At 35.3% G+C, this 27,851-nt stretch overlaps 1 protein-coding gene across 1 annotated transcript in view; it reads right to left on the bottom strand.

Annotated features, from left to right (window-relative positions):
- Positions 1–4,271: 4,271 nt before the first annotated feature.
- Positions 4,272–27,851, bottom strand: part of DICER1 (dicer 1, ribonuclease III) — a 63,442-nt gene continuing 39,862 nt past the window's right edge. Inside the window, 20 exon segments of the mRNA XM_075753635.1 lie at positions 4,272–4,469; positions 4,760–4,835; positions 4,924–5,086; positions 7,720–7,988; positions 9,837–9,963; positions 9,965–10,720; positions 14,437–14,592; positions 16,040–16,823; positions 17,073–17,248; positions 17,346–17,451; positions 17,762–17,944; positions 20,121–20,274; positions 20,654–20,867; positions 21,703–21,741; positions 21,743–21,802; positions 21,804–21,884; positions 24,293–24,432; positions 25,531–25,606; positions 26,108–26,240; positions 27,605–27,759. Of these exon segments, the coding sequence (XP_075609750.1) occupies positions 4,304–4,469; positions 4,760–4,835; positions 4,924–5,086; positions 7,720–7,988; positions 9,837–9,963; positions 9,965–10,720; positions 14,437–14,592; positions 16,040–16,823; positions 17,073–17,248; positions 17,346–17,451; positions 17,762–17,944; positions 20,121–20,274; positions 20,654–20,867; positions 21,703–21,741; positions 21,743–21,802; positions 21,804–21,884; positions 24,293–24,432; positions 25,531–25,606; positions 26,108–26,240; positions 27,605–27,759 (4,014 nt within the window). The 3' untranslated portion in view covers positions 4,272–4,303.

The raw sequence follows: 27,851 nt of genomic DNA, 5'->3' as shown, positions 1-27,851 counted from the left end.
TGGTTGCCATTCAAATAAAAGAGGGAAAAAACCCAAGAACTTCATTGGATAAAATTTATTTTTAAGAAATGTAGTTAGCTTTGACAGAAGTTAATTTTAACTGCTAGTGGAGTATACTACAATGACCTCTAGATATTTGCTAACATAATTCAGTTTGAGTTACAGTTGATATTTAGATTACATTTCATGGTCATGAACTGTAGTGTTTTAAGCCTAATATGAAAGTAAAGAAACTAACTTTTACTCCTTGAAAATTAGAGCAATTGGAAAAGGATCAGTGTCAGTAATTAGGTACCAAAACCCAAAATCCTTCTCGCTTCACTCATGTGATAAATACAGAGATTTCCTTGAGCCTGTTTTTGTAGGGAACCCCACCCAAACCATACAAACCCAGAATACTGTCAGACAGGCAAGTGTAGTATCGCAGCAGACCACAATGCTCTTTGTCATTTTTGGATTATGTGTGCTGCTGTGACCGGGATACAAAGATTTCACGTTCTATACAGATAAATGCATGTAGCATAGTTATCTCATATGCAGTGACATAAACCCCACATTTTCCAGTTTATGGTTCTGTATTTGCTTACAAGGAGGAAACCCTAAACTCTGCAACATACATATAAGCACAAGATCTTCAGGTATGTAAAAGAATGCAGTTCCATCGATTAAAATGATACCACATCAATTTGCACTAGCTGAGGATCTGGCACCTCTGTATTCCTCCCCAGCACGGAAACTGGTTCTTGTCCAAGTTCTGCACTCTGCAGTCACAACACACTAGTGTGTAATGAGACTTAAAAACAGTAGGCTTTTTTTCTGTATGGACTTGAGCAGCATCAAGCTGAACAAACACTTCACAAGTCGCTACTGGGCACTCAATATTCAGACTGAGCAGAGATTTAGTCGAGGTTGACCAAATTACTAGGGGCTGTCTTCTTGCAAAAACTACATTATATGCATAAATATGTTGGCTTCTTCAGAGATAATTACTGGAGTGTCAGAGGTCATTCTAATTTTAATTACTTCACATAACAGTAAAAGGATGTAGTAGAAAAACAATAGCTTTAAAATACAATCAAGAGTTGTTACACATCTTTGTTGTATTTTTCAACATACAGTAAAAATGCCACAGACATTACAAATGACCTATTTAAGTTGTGCAAGTAAATGACACATTGCAGGCATTATAATTATCTTTTTTCAAATTCAGTAAATCAGAACAGCAGCAAGGCCAAACCACATTTTTTCCTCTCTGTTAAGCATTTTTTCCTTGAAATGAGGTAAAGCATGGTACCAAGTGCAATGCTTATTTGTGCTACATGAACAGAACAGCGCAAAAAAAGCCATAAAAATAAAAATGCAGCATAGTTAGGAGGACTGTTTAAAGTACAGTATAACAGGACTTAGATTAAAAAAAAAAAAACAAAACCAAACAAGGTTCATGCCAACTAACCCCCACACTACTTATGATGAGCCTGTGTGGTTGCTTTTGAAGATGGGTTGCAACAGTCCGCTTACACTTGTGCTTATAGCATGTCAAGTGATTTCTATCCCAACCTTCAAATGATCAGATTTAGGTCTTTAATAGCATACACTGTCCAATATCAAAATTATATCAACTGTAGGGTAAAACACACAGATGTATAACATGGAAACTAATATGAATTTTCTATCTCAAAGGATAAAAAAATATTTCAATGAGGTCACACTGGAAAAAATTACGGCATTTAAAACGCATTTAAAAACGCATCAGCAGCAGAAACTACTTTATAGTCAGCCACTACACATTTCAGATTTCCAATTCATAGGCTTTATCTAGTAACAAAGTGATCATTAAACTATTCTGAAACACAGAGCAAGTTCAGTTAATTTTCTTTGCATCAAAACAGCCTAGCACTTCACTGCTAACAATCACCTGAAACCCCTGAGAATCTATAACCTTGTAACAATCAGTAAGAAATTGTAGGCATTCAAAGACTAACTTAAAATTTGCTTTTTCAAAATGCAGTTAAAACTACTTAAGACTTTCTAGATGGTTTTTCTAGATTTTATCTGCTGATGGATGTCTGGCCAGAAACACATAATTGTTAACATCAGTAATCATGGATTTTTGCTAAGAAGCTTCACTCCTACCACGAAGAAAGAGCTGTAACTTAAATTGGTGATTTTTTTCTTTAAACAGCTAACTCAAAGCAATTTACCTTTGAAAATTTAGACTGCATGTTTTTACTGTTCCATCTCATTTACATTTGTTTTATACACATAAAGACTTGCAGGTCTTATGACTGAAGTACCAACCAAATGCTAGAATTTTTTTATAAGTTAGTATTTTAATTCTCGGTCTGACTACTGCTAACAATCCTGCTTTCAAATACAAGAATGGTCCTTCTTGCAGAATGAAAAATGACTGAGATAGAAAATATGTGAACTTTTGAAAACTGTATTTCAGAAAAGCTTAATGTCTACCCCTTGTCACTAAGGCATTTATTTTTATTTTTTTTTGTTAAGAAAGCAAGAGCTGACAGTTTTTGTTTTGTTTTAGTGTGCATTTGTGAGGAAAGGAATAGGGTTTAAAAGCAGGAAATACAGTATTTATTTGCAATTTAATACATAAGACACAGCATCAAGTTCAAACTATTGTGCTGGAAAACGTTAAAACACCTTGCTCTGCTTTCTCAAACTTCAAGCATAATTAACAGGGCAAAATTGCAGCAAACCTCTACTGATATTGGTGGGAATACGAGACCCACAGCTTTTTTTAAAAGGTAAATTAAGAGGTATTATAGTTACAGTGCAAAAAATTAAAATTTCAAGCATAATATATAAACATAGCACCAAAACAGAAAAAAAAAAAAACAATGCATGCAAAAAAAGAAGGAAAAGAAAAGAAAAAAAAAAAAGAACTGAGGTATTTAAGTGAAGAGTGCCTACAAAAATCTACTTAAAGAAGTATAGGCAAAGCCTAAAAAATAAAAGTATGATTTTCCCCCCCTGTCCCCAGTAGACCAAAACACCAATGAGCTAGTTTCTCTAAATTAAGGACCTAAATCACAGATGTATCAAAAGTACGGCAGTTATATCTCAAACATCAACTTTCATGTTATTTAACAGCACAGCTTTGGTAGGTGAAATATGCATGCAACTCTGAAAAGTACAGTAAGAAATTTACGTGGAAATATCTCTAAGTGTAAAGGTGCTCTGTTTGTTAAATACGTAACCAATTGACTATAAAATCTGCAGCATATTTTAGGTGTGATATGTCTAAGGTTATTTTGTTAGAGTGACAGTTTGCACTGTGCAATTATTCATTACTGTTTCCAGTACTGTAACTATCTAGCTTGCAGGTTTGTGTAAAACTGGAATTTTTGCCAAAGACCATATTTTGTTTATGGTATAAAAAAACTGTAGACTAACCACCTCCTCAGAACTGTTAAAAATAACCTAATTACATATATATGAATACAATTTCTATTATAATCCTGTAATAAGTCACAGCTATAGTAATGTGTTGTACTGTAAATATAGAGCTGTATCATTGTAAAATGCATAACAAAATGAAGGGAATGTAAAACAGTTTGTTCCAAAAAGATCAGAAATTAAAGATTATTAATGAGGGTTTATTTATTTTTAAGGCAAGAACCTTTTTTTTTATGCAAGACTGTGTGGCATAAGGAAACTGAAGTTTCATTCTACCAGTATGCCAGCCATTTCAATTGAAATCTGTCCCTAACAAATAAGTGCAATAATGATTGGGAATGCCATCTTAATGTAAAAAGATGACATGGAGAGGAAAAAAAAAAAAAAAGAAAAAAGAATACTGGCACACTTATTCTTTCTTATACCAAATCATCCAGTACAGTTTAATCAACTGCTTTATGACTGGCACTAGTGCACAGATTGAAGAATTTCAAGATTACTATATATAAATCTAGCAACTGCATTAGGCATAAGCTCCCTGGCCTTCTAACACTAAGCAAAGCTGTACTGACAATAAAAGTAAACCAAAAAGACCTGACAACAATTATTCTGAACACTTGCTAAATGTCATCATTAAAGCACTCTCGTGATTAAACAAAGCAGAAGTGAGGAAAGAAGACAAGATTGTGTTTGCGCAAAAAACTATAACTACAGTTAGTTCCAAAATTTTATACATGTTAAATGTTTTGTTATCTATTCTGTTATCAAACAAACTTTAAATTCTGTCTTCCAATTTGTTCCTCTCAACATCAACTTTTTTAAAAATTTGCTTTATGTGTATGGTTTCCCCCCCCCCCCCCGATTTTATTTACTTTTAAGAGGAGTCTCAGCTGTTTGGGACCTGAGGTTGATTTGCTTTGAGGCTTCGTAGTGCTCTTCTCGCAGCTGCAGATTTGGCAATCCTGTAGCTTCTGCCAACACCTTTAAACTTTCCCTTTCCTACAACTTCCACTGTTACTCTGACCTTTCCATCGTAAGTTCTTTCTGCAGGACTGCAAAAATATATACAAGAATTACTTACTGCCTAGGCAAGTTAATGTGAATTAAGAGACCTACATTCTGTTTTCTACAGAAGTTAAATCAGTATAGTTAAACAGAAATCATTACTTTTCTCAGAAAGTTATGCAAGAAAAAAAATAAAAATCAGCGAACACAATCATGCTAGCTGTTTAGTGCAAAAGAAATTAAAAGTAATTTGTGACATATAAATATCCTCAGTAGTTTATGAAGCACAGCTTAAAACATTTTATAGCAGCGTGTACCAAAGGAAGTGTATTCTTACCTAAATTTGGCTGTCTCTGGCTCCATCTCCAGCAGCTCTCGCACAGGAGAGCGGGGCACATTAGCAGAAAATTTTTCTATTTGGAAAAAAAAAAAGTTAGCTTTGTTCTCTTCATACCAGATGGCACTTAATTATTAATTTTTTTTTCTGAAAGCTGACAATACCTATTAATGGCCTCATCATTGGATAGTACACTTGCCAAACCATTTCCAAAGACATTCCACTATCCATGTAAATGGCACCAGCAAGGGACTCAAATATATCCCCCATGGCCTTTGGTACTTCAATGTCTTCCTCTTTTTCTTCATCTTCTTCAGATCTTCTGAGCTGTTTGCAATTAAAAAAAGCCGGGGGGGGCGGGGGGAAGAAGAAGGGGAGGAGAAAAGAAACAATTGCTGCTTTTAAAATAAAACAAAGATCTGAGAAACATAAGCTCTCTCACATCCTATCCTGAGCTGCTTCCTTTAAGTTCTTCATTGACAACTTTCTGCAGTGAAATTGTTCTTTTATTCCCCAATGAAACCAAGTTGCTGGATGTATCATTTTTCAAATGTGAAAAAAAAATCCCAAACACCATTGTGTACAGAGACCTTACATGCTTTGTGAATTCCTCCTGCAATAATTTGGTAGGATTTCGCCATGGGTCTGTTTTTTCCCCAATAAGAAACAGACTTAGCTCTATCAGTTAATACTAGAAAGCTACTCATAACAAAGGGAGAGTTCATACATTAAACATCTCCTAGAAGACAACTTTAAAATCTGTCTCTGGATGGAAGTTGCATGTACCTTCCCTTGCCTCATTTACCCCAGAAGACAAGCATGAAACAAGCATTAGTAAAAATAACCAATTAATAACTGATAACCAGCAACATCAGACTGAACTAACAGGCACATGAAGGTATTTTTTTTTAAATGTAGCAGGCAGAGTTTTCTTCTATGCTACCAATTATAGACAGTGGTCTATTCTCACTATTAAAACTAAACTTTCGCTATGTGTCTTAAAGGTCTTGAGTTTATCTAATCCTTTACTAAAAATCTCAAATACATATAATATACCTAAGTCCAAACAAAGTAACCTGAAAACAAAGGTTCTGACCATCACTGTCCTCTGCTTAAAGAGAAATAAATTTCTGTCAGTCTTTTCCCCTAGCAGCTACCTTCTCACTCCGTTTGGCCCCTATTCGGGGTTTAAAACACGATTCGGTCCTCTTAAGAGTCACCATAATACTTCGTAAACTATCTCACCCCATATTTCTACCTAAAATAAATTAAACAAGAAGTCAGACCTGATGCATACACACTCCAAACGGGAATTCTGATGTTAAAAAACAAATTCAACCATTTTGAATAGCGTATTTCATACCAAGTGCAAACTGAAGCACTTTTGAGTTATACTGAAATAACAGGAGGAGAGAGAAACTAAGAGCTATAAGGCAAGGGACAACAGATGTTTCAGGAGTGAGATTCGAAAAAAGAAAAGCAGATGACGTGGAGACACACATGGAAACTAGTCTAGCTGGCATGAACTGCAGAAACAAAGACTCTTACTGAAACTCTTATTTCATCAGAGTAAATGCAATTCAGTGCCAGACCAAGATAGGGAGCAGGCATAGGGAAAGTGAAACAAGAATTTTATTTGAAACAGCTATCACATAATTTGGTTGCAACTTTGGTGGAAGTTTCTAGGCAATCTTTTTGCATACTAGCAAAAACTGAACAAAGCTAAAAATCACTACTATGAGCTCTTAAAATAAGTTTTTAGCCTTTTCACTCATATTGTGAGGAAAACAAGACAGATAAGAGTTTCGATCCTCTGATGTAAAATAATTTATATTATCTAAATTTCAGTGACAAGTTATTTAGTCAATGTTTTCTGAATCTTCTCATAAAACATACGGATTTTACTCTGCAACAGCATGCAAGGGCTGTAAACACCTATATGTAACTAAGTATTTTGATTCCCAAGCTTTTAAATTGTGTATCAGAAAGAAGAAGTTACTAAAGACAAAGTCAACATGTTTATGTAGTACTGGAATATTCTCAGAGAGAATATTTTCTAAGAGATTGGTCACAGTTTTTCAGAAGACAAACTATTAGGGATATCTATTGGATAACACTTTTAAAGAAAGGATAATGAGAAAGTCCATCTTTTCCAGGACCCTATTAGAATTTGACTCACAAGGCCCTTGCTTTTACATATTTTCTGGGCAGCTTATCTAAATTAATTAGTTTTAGTCCATTCTCCAGCAAACAGATGTTCCACATCATTAGCTTTCCAGCATAGCAGAGCTATGATCTGTGTTTGCAGGTCTTCAGTTAAACTATTTTTCAAGTGCCTTATTTGAAAGATGCATATAATGTTTCCCTGGCTAGCAGACATAAAGCCTTTAGGAGCATGTCAAATGAACTTCAGCACAGTACAATAACACCTGCTGCAGTGGAAATCATCAGAAGAAAAACAGTGGAAATCTCTCTCATTGAATAATCATTAATCTGCTACATTAAATAATCCCAGCATTGTGCCAAGGTAGTATTGTTCATGATGTTGAGTGAGTATCCTATCCTTAGTCAGCATTATGTGACTTAGTAACTCTTCATCACAATTTTATGGTATAGCTGTGTTTCCAATCAGTCAGTGAAGAAAGCAAGGTAAGAGTTCCCTCCCCCCTTCATGTTCTCAGAACAACATAAAAGTAAAATAGTGACTGAAATCAAGCGTCACAGAAAAATCTAGAGGCAAACTGGTTTCAATTTCATTATTTTCTGGATGTTCTTATTGACTTTATACTTTCTGAAGACTGTATTTTACTTTGCACATTGCACGCTTTATTACTGGGAGCCTGCTTCTTTGGCTGCTGTGTGCATAAAACTAGAACATTACAAAAATGCGCATCATGCTAAGAAATCCAGTGACATGCTTCAAATCAGATACTGAACACATTTCTTCTGCTTCCACTAACCTCAGAATCCATTCCTTGCATTTCATTCTTTTCCATTTGAAACTGCACAAAGTCATCAATAACATGAAACAGTTCAGGAGAGACAGCTTTGAAGTACTTGTGGTAGTCATACTTTACAGCTAATGATGCAAAAATGGTATTATTGACTAGAGCAGATCGTAGGTCAGTAAGAACTCCTGGAGAATGTTGCCGTGGGTCTTCATAAAGGTGCTTGGTTATGAGGTAGTCCAAAATTGCATCTCCCAGGAATTCTAAGCGCTGGTAACAATCTTAAAGCGTTGGAAATAAAAGAACGTACAACAACACAATTAAGTTTAACACCCACATTCTTTCCAGGCCTTTCTGGATAAGAGGTTTGGTACACTGCCATGTAAATTCCACAAACTAACCAATGCTCAGAGAAGACGATCTGTTTTTGAGAACAGGTATCCTTGTGTTCAGATCAGGCTGATCTGAAAACAGTAACAATTAAACCTCAAAAAAATTAATAAAGAAATCAATGTATTAAAAGCAGAGGGAACATACAATCTGAGATTATTTTTTTTTTAATCTCATTTGCCACATATTTAGATTTCTCAAAAAAGCATTGAACAAAGATTCCCATTCAGAATGGGTCTTTTAAACTGGAAACTAAAATTGCCAAGCCTTTGTTGTTTGGAAAATTGACAGGGGATGCTGCAATGGAGGGTTATGGAGGTCTACTTTTAGAATATAAACAAAAGCAAAAAACCCTCCTGAAAGCAAACGGATAGGTGGGTTGAGAAGGAAGGAAGACAAAATTACTACAAACATCACATGAGAGTGAAATGGCTAGTACTAAGTTGCTTTTATAGCAGCTGAACCTAAGATGCTGCCAGATCTCAACTGCTAGTTACTCCTCAAAAGTTACAGGTAACAGCAATTCACAGTCATATTACTTGGTAAACAGAAATGGAATCAAAAGTTTCTGCTACCAACAACATAATTTCATCTAGACACTATGGCTCAAGGCTTCTGTTTGTTCGTGTGTGTATATATATTTATAAAAAGGAATCATCTACCTTCTGTATGTTTTGTGAAACATTTGTAAACAGTAAATATATATGGTAATATTATCTAGAATGAAAAACCAAAGGAGCATTTCAGTGTTTTGTCAGAGCTGTTTCTCAATGTACTAACATTTCAAAATGACTTATTTCTTTAATTACAGCAGAGCTTTCTCACTTCTTGGAAGAAGGAACCAATTCACTATGGTGAAAAATTCAGACGGCTGACTGCACGGGAATTTGCCATTCACTTCAAATAGGGTTGGAATTTTACCATTGTTTGGTTTTAATTGCATATTATCATAGAAAATATTTGAAGTTTTAGAATGAACAAATACTAAATTAATTAGAATAAGCAAAAGTAATTCAGTAAGATTTCAGAAATACAAATTTGTACTGCTATAAAATCTTTTATGAGATTATGTACAGATGCATTATGCAGTTAACCTAAAATTAATATTTAATCTGATTTAGTCAATTGGTTCAAACTTTGACTTTAAATACTTACTCAATAAAATGCCTAGACTTAAATTAAGCCTTCCAATTCACAGCCTCAAATGGAAGTCTCCATATTTTGCTATCCTATGGACTATTCAGCTAATAAAAGTTGTATAGTCTACTTTTAACCTTTCAGAAATACAAAGGGTAATAATCTTGGGATTAAAACATGGGACAAATTTGCTAAATATATTTGCAAAACATGATCGCTACTTCTAGAGGTACACTGCAATTTTCCAGAGTTCTACAAGAACTTATTTCAGCTAAATAAGGATCTAATGTCAGTCATATACAACTACTGATACAGCCTCAGAGATTGAAAAATGTTGCTCTTTCCCAAAACTTGGTTAGGCTTCAGTAAATCTTGTATCTGTATCAAGTCAAAATATGAATAATCATTGAGATACAGCTTCAACAAGTATCCCCCTCTAAGTAAGTGGCAAGATAGTATTTTCTAAGATTTTGTATTCAGAGACTATTGACTTCTTAAAGTAATGTGATATCTAAAAAAAAGACTTCGTATGGGAACAGAACATATACTGCTTCTCTTACATTTAGAATATGGGAAAAACCCGTTTCTTTAAGACAACTTACCAGTAATGGTATTATAATGGTATGAGGCATGAGTAAATGCCTGAAGAAGATAAGCCTTGTTCTTAAAACTGTAGTTTATTTTCTTCTCAAAGTTTTCAAAACCAGAAATAAGGTGATTTAGGGTTTTTTTCAGCATCTGGGTGATCAAACATACACCTCGGTGGAATCTTCAAACAGCCATACTCCAGGTCTTTATACAGAGAAGGCTCCGAGCTAGCTACAGAAGCAGAAACAGAGTTTGGTGCAAGATTTTTCTGCTCACTGTTACAAGTCTCTCTGGTAGCACACAAAGTGCCTTCCCAATCAGTCTTTTTAATTACAGGGAGCACCTTCAGCCCCAACGAACACAGGAAAAGCTGAGCAGCTCTTTCACCACAGCTGGTCAGATAGCAGCCCAAGAGGGCTTCCACACAGTCTGCAATGCTTTTGTCAGCAATACATTGCTCTGTATGCAAGTCATAGGAGATAGACTGTTTTCCCGCATCAACACCACAGTTTTCTTCCGATGGATTCCAGAAGCCCACTACAAAATCATCCTCTTCAACAGCCTTGCTAGGATCCAGATAGCACATTGCATCCCAAGAGCTATAGTCAAAATCATCAAAATCTGATGAAAACTGAACATTACCCAGGGATGACTTTTTGGGTGCTTTCCATTCATAGTTTGAATCAGTGGTTGAAAAGTGTGAGAGAGAAATTTTCTTCACAAAAGCCCCTGATCCCATTAACATATTATCAATGAATTTGATATGCTCCTGATCATACTCCAGAAAGTCATCTTCAAAGTCTGTTTCTTCCTTCGGTAACCTCCACATTAGGTCTTCATTCTCTTCACCAACATTATAATCATCAAGTTTACCATTAGCCAACAAGTTCTCCTTTGTCTATGAAAGAACACAAAAAATATGGTACTGAAGAAGAAAATAAGAAACTTTTATTCCAGAACTGTCAGAAGATTTCAGCAGTGTCTGCTAATCATAAGACTGGTTTTTTAACTAATGTTCCTAATTACGGTGTATGATCAGATGCACAATACAACCTCAATTAACACTAGCACTGTAAAAATAGAATAATTGTCTTGGAATACAAAACCTTTATTACTAACCTGTAATAGTGTTATGTTCTACATATAACACATGCTGCATTTCATAGGAACTTGTGCTTATACTGGAATGTGATGCACACAGAATTAATTTTAAAACCACTAAACATTATATACCTGCATGCCAAAGTAAATAGAAGAAGGAATTTTAAACGAACAAGTTTAGAGAAGTACAAGAAACAGTTTTGGGTGCATCCTCCTCTCTAGCTGCTAAGTAAGGCTATTACTTATTACTATTACTATTTTGAAGATTCTTTCCACAGCAAATACTAAGGGGCTTGCAAGGTTTACTATAGTCACAATCAAAATAATCTGTTTTGGAACCCAATGGAAAATGCATTCAATGAAACAACTGTAAGAACTTCTTTACCCTAATCTTTCAATAATCATCACTTGAAACAGCAAAATACATTTATCTATGCTCTCAAACACAGTTAGCTGCAAATTAATTCAGTCTACTTAGTAAACTAGTAGAAAGCTAGTTTAGTGAATCAAATGTAGGTGATTTTTATATTACAGATCAACAATGAGAGTCTAATACCAGTTAGTTGGCAACAATCTAATGCTGATGTGGGTGACAGTTTTGACTGCATGTGTTGGGGATTCAGTAAGTGATCCTGCTGTTTATTAGACATTAGATATAGGCCAGTTTTTGGTTCTGTACAAATTATTAACTTGTACTGTGGTCCTTAATTTTAACAAATACGAAGTCTCCAGTTTGTCATACAGTTAATATTACTGGGATTTCAATATAGCAGGTCTAAAAATGGAAAAGCACAAAAAACGCCACACCTCTGTAATATAGGTTTTTGTTGTTTCTTTTAAAAATGAATATTAACATATACATTAAATCATGAAGTAGGATAATAACTCAATGTGAAGACAACTAGTATTAATTCTATCCTTTAAACAAGTACATATTTGTTTCAAGTTTTGGTTTTTTTCAGGCTATGCTTATAGCCTTAACTAATTATAAGAAAAGTTAAACTTGTCACCAATTTTCTAATACTTACATACATACCCACAAGAGTAAAGATAATGATGTCTCATGTCTTTTCCCTGCTCATATTGAGCAAATTGGTATGGAGTGATGTAAATTACAAATTGAACACAGATATGCCCAAACTATACAATGCTGTACAATTTGCCATGGCCCCAATCCAGGAAAGCACTTAAACATATTAGCTAAATGCACAAGTAGTCTTCCCAACATCAAAAGGACTATTCACAGGCTCAACCCAGCATTGCTGATGTCAGTGGGAATTCTCCCACTGAATTTGATAGGAGCAAGATCAGATTCAAAGTGCTTTTCTGGATTGGGTCCTGAAAGCCAACACCATTTTGAATCAAGTGAAACAGCCTGTATCTGCCCTCAATCTATGTATGTCACATCCTAGGTCTCAAGTCACTCCATCTTGCAAATCTGTGAACCAGATGCTACCACCGGGGACCTCTCCCTTTGGGCCAAATACATGACTCTAGAGGTGTGGATGGGTGGCAGCTGTAAGGTGCACTACGCAGCGCTTGAAATCATCTAAGGAGCAAACAGACCATGACGTTCCTCATTAGGATGGAGCAGGCTTAGGTAGGTTTAGTAATGAGAGGAGAGGAAAAAAAGTGGCTATAGAAATTCATAGTTTAGACATTTTGCCAAAAGAATTTCTGCTGCTGTAATTACCCATCTCACATAGACACAGCAGAGATTTCTGTAACTTTAATTGATCAGAAAGAGATTTGAAAGAAAAACATTTGATTTGAAATAATTACTTTGGATACTAGGAAGAGTGTAATACTCAAAATAATACCAACTAGAGCTAGTGCAGATTTTTTCTTGTTACACACAACCTGTCATATCTGCCACTGATATAAAAATACATTAAATGAGACATGTCTATATGGACAATTCAAAATGTATTTCAGTGTCTGTTTTCACAAAGATACAACAAATGATACATTTCCTTTTTACTACAGTTTCATTTACAAGCTTCTTCAAATAATTTTAATTAGCAGGACAGCTACATGAACTATCCTAACATTGTCTGCACATCGCTTCTTGTACAAAAAAGAAATAATAAATTCTAAGTAATGAGAATGAACAGTAGGCAAAGGAGCCAGGAAGCAATTGTGATCACTGAATTTTTCATCACTAGTCAGCATTTCAAAAATAAATCAACAATAAACCCCAGAAGAAAGAACCTTTTCTTAAAGAATACCTGACAGATTTTTAATAAGTTATGGCCACTTACAAGCTGAAGATAAATACATGTAAGTGCTTTTTTTTTCCATGTTTTTTGGAAATCAGCTATTTGATCAAATGAACAAAGAAAGATCCTTCCTCTTAATAAAGCCTGATAATACAAAAAAAAAAAATCAACATTTGACTAGGATTTTTAGTAACAACTTGTCATAATGATGTAAGATTTCTAGCCCCAGTCATAGACCATCAGATCATGGATAGAGAATGAAATTTACATCCAAGAAAGAAAAATATCTACTTGGCACAAAACCCCCACTACTTAGTTGCATCACTGTCTGCATTTTGGTCTGAAATTGCGTGGTTTATTCACAAATAAACAGTGACTATGAAAGAGGAAGAGGCCACTGAAAGCTATGGAGAACTGAAAGCTTCTAAAAGCAATGATTAAGCTCCTGTCCCAGATGTGCTATTTTATTTTTTAGAAAGGTATAGCAGTAAGCCTCTTTGAAATGAAGTCTTGGCACAATACAGAACCACAATAATCAGGTTGTTTTATTCTGCAATAAACATTTATTTGCACAGCACATCTACCTAACAGTCCTCTCGTGTGCCCTCTGGTGGTTCTACAATCCAAGTGTGGTGTTCAGAACATACATACGACGAGTTTAGTCAGAAAACAATTTGCATCGTTCTTCATTAAGATCTGTCATTCCAAAGCTTTTGGAGATAGACAGTGAGGGTGCCTAAGCCAGCACTGTATTTTGGATGAGAAGTAGCTCTCAGTCATACACATGGTGCAGCTAACAGCAACCAATATTGAGCAGTTACTCAAGACGGTTCTCATCTTCATTCTGCCTCAGTTTTACGAAAAATAGCAACTCCTTTTCATATATTCTATAAACGTGAACTCATTATTTATTAAAAAGCAGACAGTCTTCTGCCTACACATATTACAGCAAAGTCAGTAATGATAATTCCATTTAAAGTTTCCAAGAGAAATTTCAGAAAAAACTTCTGAGAGCATGCTAACTACAAGCCAAAAAGCTTTTCTTCTCTGCTTGTCTATTAATACACACACTCATTATTGGATGATATTCAGTAAGTTTCCTTACTTTGGGTTCTATTCACGATCAGTTTTTCCTCTCATTTTCCATAAGTTATAGTGAAGTTTTAGAAAGGAAATAGAGAAGCATTTTTTTTGTTGTTGAAAACACAGCAAAATATTTGGGGGTGGGAGGAGGTAGGGGTGAGAGAATACAGACACACGAATAACTATTCCTCATAGTTAAATAAAGTCTTACCATTTCATCTTTCTCCCACTTATCAGTGTTGCTCTTGTCCTGGTTTACTATGTAACCAGGAGGAAGCCAATTGACCGGGGGATCAAAGATCGATACCACCATACGACTAGGCAGTCCTTTCTTTTTTCCAAGGCGATACAAGTTACAGTTGCTGACCTTGAAGAAAAACATTCTGATAAAACTCTGTGCATAGATTTTATATAAAAATAGGCTAAAATGCAAAAGGAACAAAGAGTTTAACATGTCAAGCCAGATCTTGTACCATTATGCATTTTTCTCTAGTTCTCAAAAGGGAGTTCAGCTTTCTTAATATAGTACAACCAATTCACAGCAAAGGTACAGGTTGGTTTCTATTTTAGCTTTGTTTTTTTTAAGGCCAAGCATATTAGCTGTGACAATTTCAGTTAAAGAAAATCTGATATATTAAATTCTCTTTGCAAAATAAAATTATTGCTACTTTTAAAGTAATAGTAAATATAACCTGTACAAGTGTCATTAATTACCAGTATTAATAATAAACATTCAGACTAGATTTGAAATGAAAAATAATTGCTATTATGGGTAGAGTGACCTAAACTTTGGCAGTAGAAAGTGTTTAAAACAGTTCCGTATAACAAATCTTATTAAGTCATAATCCAGATGTTATTTTGATAGCCTCTAAAATTCTTTTAAATATTTTAAAGAGAAGGGAAAAAAGCACTCACATACACAAACATACTTCCTTTTTCTTTTTAACTATCAACTTCTGATCTTTGTTTCTCATTTTAAATGCACTTCCACGTTTCTTTTTAAAGTCTTGAAATTTGAACTTGGATATTCAATCACCTCCTTTATTTGAAAATTTAGCCCTCCTATTTTCCCAAATTAAACTACTCAGTCATTTAATTCTCAATGATGCATTTTATTAGAGATAGACAATCAAATCTTTAGCATTTAATTCAAGTTATCACATTATGTAGGGAAAAAAACCCAACCAAAACAACCTTTCACATGATTGATAATTACAGAGTTTAAAAACAGCAGCAGCAGCACTGAGGACTCTGCTCACTACTGTTTACATTTACTTTAAAATACTTTCAAAAGTTTTGATGCAACAGTTCTGTAAGATTTTTTTTGTTGTTTCATTTTTAGTGTTCCTACAAGATTATCCTAAAATTTTTCAAGGAAAGTAGCTTATTGAGGGGGAACAAAAAAAAGGAAAAGTGAAATAAAGCCACAATTGAAGGCTCTGTGCTGCTAACTCTCACGCCTTCATTCAGGCTCTCCTGTTAAAGAGTTTATACTCAATACAGCCCTAGTGTTCAGTCCATCAAACATCCTCACTAACCCAGAACTTTTAGTTCTCTTCAGTCCTGTCCTTTCCCAGGCTGGTAACCAGGTGGTTTAGATTTCAGAATGAACCGCAGAAAACAGTTTCAAGCAATCACAGTTATGGCAACATTAATCCTGTAGTCCTGTATTTTATTCCTAATAGGCATACCACCCAACATATAATTGATAAAGCTGTAGAATTAAATTGACCTGCTGCCATTCAATCTTCTAGTAAAAATTTTATATATAAAGCATGTCTTTTACATAATATCATTGCATTGTTACTGCTTACCTTTTTGCTTCTCATATATGACAGCCGTCCCTCGTGAGCATCAGGGTAAGTGCAAAACAAGTATGTTGTGATGGCATGCTTTAAAAATGAATCACCAAGCATTTCTAGTCGCTCCAGATTAAATCCATCACTAGCATTTGAAAGAGTCAAAGCTTGAAGAATAAGACCAGGATTAGGACCGAGAGTTTTTGAGGAGTACCCACTGGAAGGGTTCTTTTCAGAATCTGCTCTGTCTTTTGAAAGATTAATAGCTTTTGAAGTACTGGTCGTCACTGCCATTTTGGGGCATCCATCTGAGGTAGATCTGTTAGCATTTCCATCAAGGTATTTATTACTCAGTAGAGTACATTCATTGCTGGGCTTGGGCTGGTTCTCACTGCTGTATAAACTCTGAATGGGATATGAGGTAGTTGGTTGTACAGGTATTTCCTGCCTGCAGTAATTCAGCTGATTTCCTTGGCAAAAGTCTCTGTTAACTAAATCACAATTGCCATTGGCAAGATTTTTATTATAAGAAACACCGTTAATTGCTGCAAGTTCTGCCGAGACATCAATTTGGAGTTTACTGGGTGACTCATTGAACAACGTTCTGTAACTCACAGACATTTGGTCATGGTTTTCTGCAGAATAGGTTCTATTAGCACCTTGATGTGCAGCATTTTCAGGGACTACAATTGTGCTGTGCTTACAGTAATTTTCATTCTCTACTAAAGAGGAGTTAGAAATAGAGATGAAGGATTTGCTGTCAATAGACTTTTTCCATCCGAAGTCCAAGTTAGGATATCTGTAAGATACATGCTGATTTTGTTAAGAAAATATTATCATGAGACAAGAAAACTATATGCACATACATGTTTAAAAACAAGCCACATTCTGAAAAGAACAGTGACTACAGCATCTAACATCACAATTCACAATCAAGTCTTTTTAAACTATGTTTCACTGAAAACTGACGCGAGTTAAACAAAGAGTATCAGTTCATATGGAAAAATACTGTCGTGGTTTAGCAAATACGTATTGAAAAAATACATGCCTGAAATCTGCAGGAAGTGATTTAACACCTACACCAGCATCAGTGGCCGTTTGAGCTCTTAGTTCTTCTGCTGTCAAAAGGCAGTGCAGGCGATAAAGTATGCTGGGGAGGCAAACCGCTTTTCTCCACAATGACGCTGGAATAGGATGTATAGCACAGAGCTCTGGAACCAGTATCTGGGGAGAGGATGGGAGGAGAAAATTTTAACTGTAAAGGTAGTTGTCAAATCACTGTTAAGAGAGAGGCAACTTGAATTAGATACTTCTGTTTTACCTGCTTATTCTGCAAACTCTCCCACTTTGCTTTCCTCTTCTCAGCACTGCTTAGTGGAAGTGCTTTCCCCTTCTGATTCAAATGGCGAGGAGTCAAAAGATTAAGTCTAAAAACCATGTGAAAATACTTTAATGTAAGTACATTACTAATGAATAGAACTTACTAGCCTAAACTTTCTGAAGTGATGGCTTATTCTTAATATTCAACGTTAACACACGGTGAAGTGACAGCACTGCTACCTCTGGAAAAAAAATGGACTCAAGTTATAGTTCTTATAAGTTAAGTACTCCTCAAGAAAAAAAATCAGTAATTATTCTGGAAGCAAATCCTCAGATTTATCCCACAATTTGAAAACAAAACAAAAGGCACTTTACTGTCAAACTACAAACATCAGACACAAATATGACTGTTGTTACCTTGAAGATGTGTGGTCCACATCCAGCAGTGGCTGGTTGAGATTGGTCAGGTCAAGATTATACTTTGTTTTATAATATTCAGCAAAAGTTTCATATTCAGGGGAAGGGAATTTACTGAGTGGAGTAAGATCAGTGTATACATCAGCTACATAGAATCGATGAGGCTGATCAAAATTTCGATACCTAAAAGAAGAAAAAAAATTTGGCATATGTTGTAGCCTTAAGGTAAAGCTTATGCTTAGTTCCTCATGTTCTAATATGGTCAGGTGATAAACTGTTAAATAGCTCACTTGAGGTTTTTGGTTGGTGGGGTTTTTTTGTTGTAGAAACCATTTGTTTAGCTAACTCAAATACTAAATGAGAAGTGTACTAGAAGATAAAGAAGGAAGGAAGGCAATTTATAATCTACAGAATTCCCTCCACTGAAACGTTTAAATTAAATGCAGGATTTATGTCTTCAATATCTAATACAAAATCAAGCTCCTGGTAAGAATCTCCAAGAATAATGCTGCAAATGATAATTGCTTAATTCCAAACACCTACCGAACTTTGTAATTTGGCTTTTTAGTGTCTAGTCTCCTATGTGCTACAACCAGTAGAAATGGAGTTCTACTGCATACAAAGACTGTACTACCTCACATCTAAACTGGCATTTTAACCAAGTTATCCTCCAAATAACGTTGAAATACAAATACCCCAAATACTTAGCAAGGTAAATTCACAAGTCTTCCAAGGACAATGTAGTTCTTGTAATATAGGCAGAATGTTAGAAAAATAAAGCCAGAATGCTTGCAACAACTTTATTGTGGCTACTGATGCTCATTGGATACTATGGTGATAAACATGCACAGGAACATAATAATAACAACAGTAATATAATGGAATCAACATTCAATATTTATATCTGCATATTAGCTTATTTTGTGCTTTGATCTGCTGCATATGTCACTTTAAGCTTCTATTCAAATATCTAAATAAAATCAACACATTATTAATGAGTCTTTTTAGCTTTCCTCCAAAGAGAAAAATAAAAAAAAGCATATTGCCAGGCTGTTCGAAATTTTCATTGAAGAATATGTTGGTTAAAGGAGCTTTCAGGAAATCCTTTATTCTTATCTTATTCACAATCATGCGTATTCTGAAGAATTCAATCAAAACTGTACCAATACACAGTCATTGTGTTATGCTTCCCCTCCCTGAAGAGCTTACAACCAAGTAGGATAGAGAAGGCCAAGCATGTATTTCCACCATTTTTATGTTGACTGAAAACAGAAGTACTTGAAATTCTGAGATACCCTAATGTATGAAACAAGGTGAAAAAGTTTTGGCTTTTCCCATGCCTGAACATTACCAGATGGCAACTAGCAATTCTCGTAGAGATGTACTCAGCCCCCTATGCCAGCCCTACCCCCAAATAAAAAAAATAAAGAGGGAAGGGGGGAAAATAATAGTAGTTTAGGCACTGGGGCCAGATCTTCTGGCATATGAAATACCATAGCTTCATTGAAGTCCAGCAACTGTGCTAATTTGCATCACTTGTGTGCTACTTCCATGCCATTAACTCTGATCACATGAAGTAATGGTTATACACAGTGATGGTTTGTCACCACTTTTTTTACACTAGCATTTTTACCACAGTAGTCACCAGCACAGGTAGGAAGACATTTAAAGAAAAAGAAAAAAGTTTATCACAGATGAAGCCAAAACAAAGTACTAATATTTATCTTCCACATATATTCTGCAACTACCGTTGTTCACAATATACTAGGTACAAGCACAAGCCAGTCAGCCCATTTTCTTTTTTCATCTCATGTCAAACATGACATAGGGAATAATTAAATCTCCACAAAACCTACCAATTCTGGAGAACCTTTGCATATGCAGTATATAAAATGATGTAAATTTCTCCTCTAAATAACAGATTCTTTTAACTGGTCTTTTTCACCTGATTATCTTGCCATCTACCAATAGCATCCCTTCCTTTAGCAGGCCTTTGGTGTGACTAAGCAGTAACCAGAGAAGAGGACTCCCATTTAATATTCCAAATTAAATTTGGCTTCAATAGGCCAGTTCTTGATGAAGTTGCAATGTTTTATCAGAATATGACATTAAGTTTTGTGGTGAACTCTACTATTCCTAATAAAAAGGTAATGAGTCTTGGGAGGTCTAAACACTTAAATTCTACTTTTAACTACTGACTACAAAAATTTTTAAATTATTCGAGCCACCACCAGATATCTTCAGATTAATAGCATATATTTCTTACAAGCAATTCTGTTGCAGATACTAAGATCCCCTTATTACAAGCGTTTGTACAAATACAATAGGTATATACCTAAAGTATGTATACACTACTCACCGTGGAATGATAACCGCATCCTGGTAATCTTCTAACTTGAAAATAAAAGGCATTTCTTTTGTGTATTGTGTACTGGGAATGCCTGTACGCGCCTCAGATTTCTCAATGTCTTCCATAAACTTAAAGTCAATGTCCAAAGTGCTGGAGTCATCAACTTAAAAAGGAAAACGCGTAACTCAGTTATTCAAGGGAGAGTTTTCCAGGCTGAATTTTTCTGGGAAGTTGTAAATTACAGATTTTTTTTTCTTATTCTATACACATATTTAATGATTTCCAAAAAATTTCAAAGGAGACATAAATATGATTTTAGATCCTTATGGAATCAACTGAAACCTACAATAAATCAACTCACATCACCACGTTAAAAGTAATTTGGAATTGTGAAGTAATAAAAACATGAGTGACAAATTTTCATACTACCATATATGGTATTATTTCTACAGATAACACCTGAAATTTAACATAAACATTAACAAACATATTGCTAAAGGAATTCAAAGTGAATATTTAAAAAACAAGAGCTCTGTTCTTACCAACATTAAGAGGTAGAACACAATAGGCTGAATCAGCTTCTGTAGGTTTGAACTCTAGTGCAGGTTTCTCAAGACGAAGAATATGTGAAAAAATGTACTGGTGGAGTCGCGTTATCAGCTCAAGCATTTGCAGAGACAGAGTAAAACCAGATTTCTTAAGCTCAATAGATATTGTAACCTCTCCAGAGCGAGTATACACAGGAAAGTGAGGAATCTAAATAAGAAAAAAACCAAAAGAAATCAAAGAGAAAATCCAGAGTAGGATTCTTCTACAGAGGACCGGTTCTTCAGTTCACATGCAGAGGTAGTGCTTGCCTGACCCCACAGCAAACTGCATCACAATTTTGATCTTTGATGACCTTCAATTATATATGAGATTTTGGAAGACAAAGAATGACTGATTTTTTATTTTTTTTTTAATAGTTATGCTTGTGTTTTACAGCTCTTTATATAAGATCAAGCACCAAATGGAAGTCTTTTCCATTATGGAGGAAGAAATGTGAAAACAAGCAATATTCCTGAAAAGTTTTCCTTCTCTGGGCAATAGAAATGTAATTTGAAAAAAATCTCTCAGCTGAGTCTCATCCACAGAAAATGTCTATTAAAAATTTTCCTAAGCAAGAGGTGCCAATTTCAATTAACATGGCCTACTTTTTCTGCTGCTGCAGATGAGGAATGCTGAGAGGACTTGTTACTATAGCTTTCGTATAGCTAAGGTAGCGCTGCAAGGCCAGCTCTGTAGCTGATATACCACTCTATCACATCTCATACAAAAAAGGAGGAACATTTTAAATCTGCTGCTGCAAAATAATAAAAATAAAGTTGCAAAACAACAGTTTGTCAGAAATAGAACAGATTGTTCCATCACTAAAGACAGAAAATGGAGTGGTGACTGGACTGAACGGGTATTATTGCTTATTTTCTGGAAGTTACTTGATACAAGCAGCACCTTACGGTCATTTCCAACTTTTCAGTCTCGGGGTGGGGAATAAGTGGAAAATGACAGGTTGTAAGGCATGTGGAGTAAGGAAAGGAGGTAGATTCATTACCTGAGGTATAGGTTTGGCTGTCAATATGCCAAAACATCGTTGTTGTATCCTCAGGAGGATATAGCTTTCGCCTCCTGAAGTTGAGCTCATCAGGTAGAGGATGTCGTTAACACCATTCCGATTACATACAAGTAACAGGGCTGATCAGGTTTGGGATAACTATCCCTCAAACATTCTGGAATCTAGAAATAAAAAAAAATTTTAAAAAAGAAAGAAAGAAAGCAAGCATTAACATGATAAAAATCAGCACAATTCACCTAAAGATTATTCTTTGAACAAGCCTTCACATATTTATTTGGAAAGGTATTGCTAAAAAAGAGGAATAAAAATATTAATCTGGAACTAAGTAATTTTTTTTCTTTCTTAAGACCGTTTGGTCAGCAGCCTGGCCTGGCAGCCACGAGAACTGTCCAAATACTTGCATCAAGGGAGCACGATGCTCCCAGATCTTCCTGTTTGTCAACAGGCAACTTCAATTGCATTCCTAAACTTTCTCCACATCCATCCTGTGTTAGAAATTCAAGTCTAACTGCAGGGCACAGGCAGCACTTCACCATAAATACCAATGAAGTCTTGATGCCAATTTCCATAATTAGCCAGTAACTCTGGAGCACACTTTATATCCAAGGCCTTTGGACCTTAGCAGTAGGAGAAAGAAAAAATAAGAAAAACGTTGCATGCACAGAAAAAACCTACCTCCCAGTAATTCAATTTTCATATAAGTTTGGCAGAACCTACAGCTTCATTAACATGATTCTTTCCCCAGTAGAACTGTTTGAAGCTATCAAAAATGGTTTTTTTTTATACACCTGAGACAAACACACAAAATTTGATACACTGCCCCTTTGCCCAGGCACTGCACTGTAGAAGTTTTCTAATAACAATTCTAGCTTGCAGACATGAATACTCACAACAGCCACAAGCATTTTTAACTTTGCTGCTCATATTTGTCATAGACCTTAAGAGACCATTTTTAACTCTGCTGCTCATATTTATCATAGACTTAAGAAACCATGCTTCATATTCAGTAGGAGTTCATTACTTTGCAGGTCTCAAAAATGATCGTCCTGTTTATCTGAATCTAAACTGCAATACATGTAGTCCTAAATTTTAAAATTATACTGTAGCAAAACTATGGCCTTGGCTTAATGGAAAATTACTCATAAATTTAATAACTATATTAAGCCCAAGAGGACCTTGTAGACCTTCAACGTTTGCCAAAGCTTCTTTTCCAGATGTGAAAAGTTAGGACAAAAGTAAGAAAAGTATTCTGTAGTGAAAAAAATAATCGAGAAAGAATGATGCATCACTTGACGAATCAACGCCTCTGAATGAGAGATACCATAATCGTGCATTTTATGAGCCACCCCTATTCCAAAAATCACTAGTGATGTAAGAGGACTGAGAAAGGCACTTGTTACAAGAAGCACCAAGAAACACTGTGCAAAGATTCAAACTGTTAGTGAAATCTTGCAAGAAAAAGGTGTTCTCATGTGTTGTCCCCTCTGTAATATACTTTGTGATGCCACAGTATCCTTTCCTAAGCCTTCCTCATAACGGATTATTTAAATTACTAATAAAATTGTGGCACGTGGAAGATGCCAAGAATGGAATTACTTAAGGGCTTTCACCATAATTGAGGCTGCACATGAACATACAACACAGCATCGTACACTGTGAGCGTACATGCTGACATTCCTACACATGACCAAAGGCTGTAGGTTTCTTCGTGAAATGCAAAGATTATCAGAAGCTACTATGCAATCTATTCTGAACAAATTACCTGTCCTGTTCAAAGGACCTTAGACAGAGCTTGTAACAATTGCAGGGGAAGGAAGGTAGGTTCCGGAGCAGTTGTAAAATACTTTGACAAACTTTCAAATACTTCAAAAGTAAGAGAAAATGGGGAAAAGGACATTCCCCCATAAATACTGTCTAAGAAGTCCAATTCTACAACCTGATGTGGCTGAAACCTGTTGTAACAGATCTATGGATAAGTTACTTAATGCAGAGGTATAGTAAGTATCTTATGTTACCCCTTTAGTGTATTAAATATAATATTTAGAACTATTTTAAAAGTAAAAAATATTACAGGTATGCTTGTTTGATATTCTAAAATTTAAACAAAAAATTCTGTGTTTAGCACCTAGCAGGTAACTTTGACCCCCGGACATCTCCTTCAAACTTCAATTATTTGTCTAGAAAGCCAGTAATTCTTCCTTTGCTCTAGTACATTTACAAAAGAACTTTTTCAAAACTACATTCAAAACTACAAAAGTTTTTACAGATTATTAATGCAGGACAATTTTTCCTCCCAGTTATTTCTATACCGGGCAAATACAGTCAACAAGCTTTATAAAAAGGGCACATTCTTTGAACTACAGGCAGGCTTCCAGAGCATATGGTGCCATAAACTCTGTTCAGTTAGTAACGCAACTTTCTAGATTGTTAAAACTCTGTATTTCCACTATAAATGCAAGACTTGTTGTAAAAGATTCTTATCAGATAAGAATAAGAGTGACAATTTTGTCGTCTTATCAGTACATAAAGCATTTGACTGGAGATGTGGACAGCAGCGAGTGATACTAACAGCTTTAGGATAGCACTGTCTTCGTTTTGTAGAGCCTGGCCTTCCTGGAACACTGGTTTCCTCTTCGTCATGTAAATCAAGCTCCTCCTCATATTTAACCGTTTCTTTACCAACTGGCATCAAATGATCATCCAGTTCACCTGAATATTATGCGAATAGAAAGAAATAGCATCATGAACATAAAGTCTTGGTTTCTTCGGACACTACAAAGTAGATGTGAGTGCTCACGAAAACATCTCACCTAAATTTTCAAAATACACTTAGTACTGCAAAGCTCCAAAAATGTAACTTAGGGGAAAGAGTGATAAAGGTTTGCTTTTTAGCAAAAATACTTATTTTATAGTAAAAATCCCTGAAATTTTAATTAAAATATATAATGAAAATATCAAAGAAAAATAAAACTCTTTTTGCCCATGAAAAACAAACAGTCACTGAAATAATCATTTAAAAATCACTTACATGGAGTTATGCCAAGAAAGAGAGAACAGTTATATTTCTGTATCATTCTAAAAAGGGAATTACTACTGTTGAATATGCACTCTCAACACTGAGTTGAGCCATCATGGTGTTATTCTTGGATACATTTATTGGTATGAATTCAGTGATCAAAAGGTTTAACTCAGAAAAAATACAAACCCTAGACCTACAATTATTTTTTGCTTAAAAGATACATAAATACTTCTGTACTTCATCAAAGCACCCATAACATGGAATTCTCCTTAAAACATTCCACCCTAAAGAACATGCTCCATTATGCTTACTAGAGATGAGAACTGAAATAATCCTGCAATGCCCTCCTTCTAGTAGAGAATACAATAAATTTAGGGCTGTGTATATTTTAATTTGCTACAATTCACTTTAAAAAACAATCTATTTTTTGACTGCAGGATTATAGGTCCCTGACCTATAATCAAAATCTTCTAGAGAACAAGATTCTTTTCCCCCTTTATATAAAGTATATTCAATGTCAAAATCTGCATGTCTTATATTAACATTGTATTTGCTGGTTAAGACAAGATACATTAAATAACAAGATTCCTCTGCAAAATTTAAGTTTAGCTTACAAGGTGTAAGCTACATTAGTAAGTGCATGATCACATCACAAAAGGCAAGAGAAAGGAAGCTAGAGCAGATGGCTATAGCAGAAATGCAGGTATATGTGTAACATATGTACCACGTTCAATTTCTCAATTATAAAATATTCTTTACCAAAGAGGTGTTGCTTTTCCAGTTCTTACCAATTTTGTGCAGTTTTTCACAGCAAATAAGAGCTACAACTCTTTCAGCCAGTCTTGCACAACTCATTGGAGGACCCTATAAACATTTAAATATTTCTTTAAAACCTTCGTTGATTAGGACATTATTTTTATTAATATGTTACAAACTATTAGTTTAACACAAACATATTAGGTAAGCAAAGCTTTGTAAAAAAAACTACACTGATGACAGCTTTGAGAAGATATTCAGGTTTATGTTGTTTTTCCACAGAAGCCAAAATTACAAGTTTTTGAACTCAACATACTAGTGATCAAAACCAGTAAAGGATGTTTTCTTACAATTGATACATAAATGTGTGAAAAAACAAGGCACTGGGAAGAATATCTAAATATTTTTGCATTTGGAACAAACAGTAACTGCTGGAAAACAAATTATAACAGATACAAGCAGAGACCTAAACACAGTAACAGAGCACAACACAGGAAAAAAGATCATGTGATTTTCATTAACAACAATAAAACTGATTCTAGAAACAGCACTGACATCTATACCAACATATTCACTTATTTCCATACTTTTCCTTCCCCAAATACCTACAACAATTGAAGCTCGAAGAGGTGAGTTGATTGGCAGGTAGAGAGTAGAGTAAAACGTATGATCAGGTAGTTCTCGGGTTTTACACTTGGGAGCTAGGTGTGTAAATGGATCACTTGGTAATCTAGCGCAGTACCTAAGTTGACAAAACATTTTACAAATCATCAAAACCTGCAAATTGAAACCTAAACACATTTCATTGGAATCTTGCCTTACTGGTGTAAACACTACAGAAGATTTCAGGCCATACTGAGCACTGCAAGGGTGCATTGCTGACTCACATTCAACCAACTGCAGAGAAGACGACCTCCAAGTCTTTTACTACAAAGCTGGTCTCCAGCAAGGTGATTCCAAGGTTGTAATGATGCACAAGACTATTCCATCTCATGTACCCGAGTTTGCCTTTGTCTTTGTTTCATCTCCAGAGCTTACTGTTGTCCTATTCCTCCTATTTGTCATGGCTCCCACCTAAATGGTGGCCTTACCTCCACTGCACTCACTTCCCCCTCTCCCAACCTGGTGTCACACGCAAACGTATGGATCTTAAACTGTATTGGACTTCCTAATGGCCCACAAGTAATGCCACATATAACCAGCTGCCAGCTAGCCTTTGAACCATCTACCATTACATTCTTTGAATCTGACTGCTTTGCCAGGTTTTATTTACTAGGCAGTCCACCAAAATGGTCTGCATCTCAAAAATTTGGCTACTAAGGTACTACAGCAATTGCACTGAAAGCTTAAGTAAACGACATTCACTGCTTTTCATAAAATCAATCACTTCCTCATACAGGAGACAGCAAGGTTGGTCAGGCAAAACCTGCCCTCAATAAAACTGTTGGCTGCTGCCAACCTCCTTTTTCTTTAGATGCCTGGAAACAGCTTCCATGAGGACTCAGTCCATTATATCCCATATGACTAAGATAAAATTGACCAGTCTATAGCTCCTTGGATCTTCTTCCTTGTCTTTTTTGAAGTATCATAACATTTACCTTTTCCTGTCACTAAGGACCTCCTCCAAGTGCCATGGCCTTACAAAGATACTTGGCTAGTTCCCTTGGAAGCAAACCATCCTGTCTTGTGGACTTGTATTATGTTCAGCTTACATGACAACAGATTGCTATTACAAATGTGAATATTAAAACTGTAGTAAAAATCTTCCAGTTCTAACAAGCCGCTTTTTTTCCCTCAACAACCTAGCTTTAAAAAAAAAAAAAAACTTACTACCCATTTTGAAACCGAATGTTTTCAGGGCAGCTTTTAATAAATTTAGTGGTATCAATTCCTGTTTAATTATCAGAGCGAGAACCCCTGTAGAATAAAGAGACAAAAGCAAATCATCCCTTCAAATCGCTGTGACCACCTTCTTTAGTAAAGAATCCTGTCAAGATTCCTTAGAGGAAATGTGTACAATGCCCCAGCCTATGCTTCCATGTTGCAAAACAGACTAAGAAGCTTTTTATTGAAAGACAAGTAGTAAAAAACGAATATGCCTCTTACCTATTTATGTGTCCAATAGCAGTGTTAATAGTAACTCTTGGGCTGTTCTCATCTGGCCTCAACACATAGGGTGGAAATACATCATCATCATCAACAACAGGTTCAGTTTCGGTTTCATTGGTATCAACAGATTTTGAGCATTTGTTTCTGAGGATCTTAACATTTCAAGAAAAGAATGTGATGAGAGATTTTTCCCTTAAAAAAGTACTATGATAAATTTAACAAAACCAGGCACATTCCTTTGACG

This window comes from Balearica regulorum, chromosome 5 (assembly GCF_011004875.1).
Source record: "Balearica regulorum gibbericeps isolate bBalReg1 chromosome 5, bBalReg1.pri, whole genome shotgun sequence".
NCBI classification, from domain to species: domain Eukaryota; kingdom Metazoa; phylum Chordata; class Aves; order Gruiformes; family Gruidae; genus Balearica; species Balearica regulorum.
This window is presented reverse-complemented; position numbering and strand designations above follow the sequence as displayed.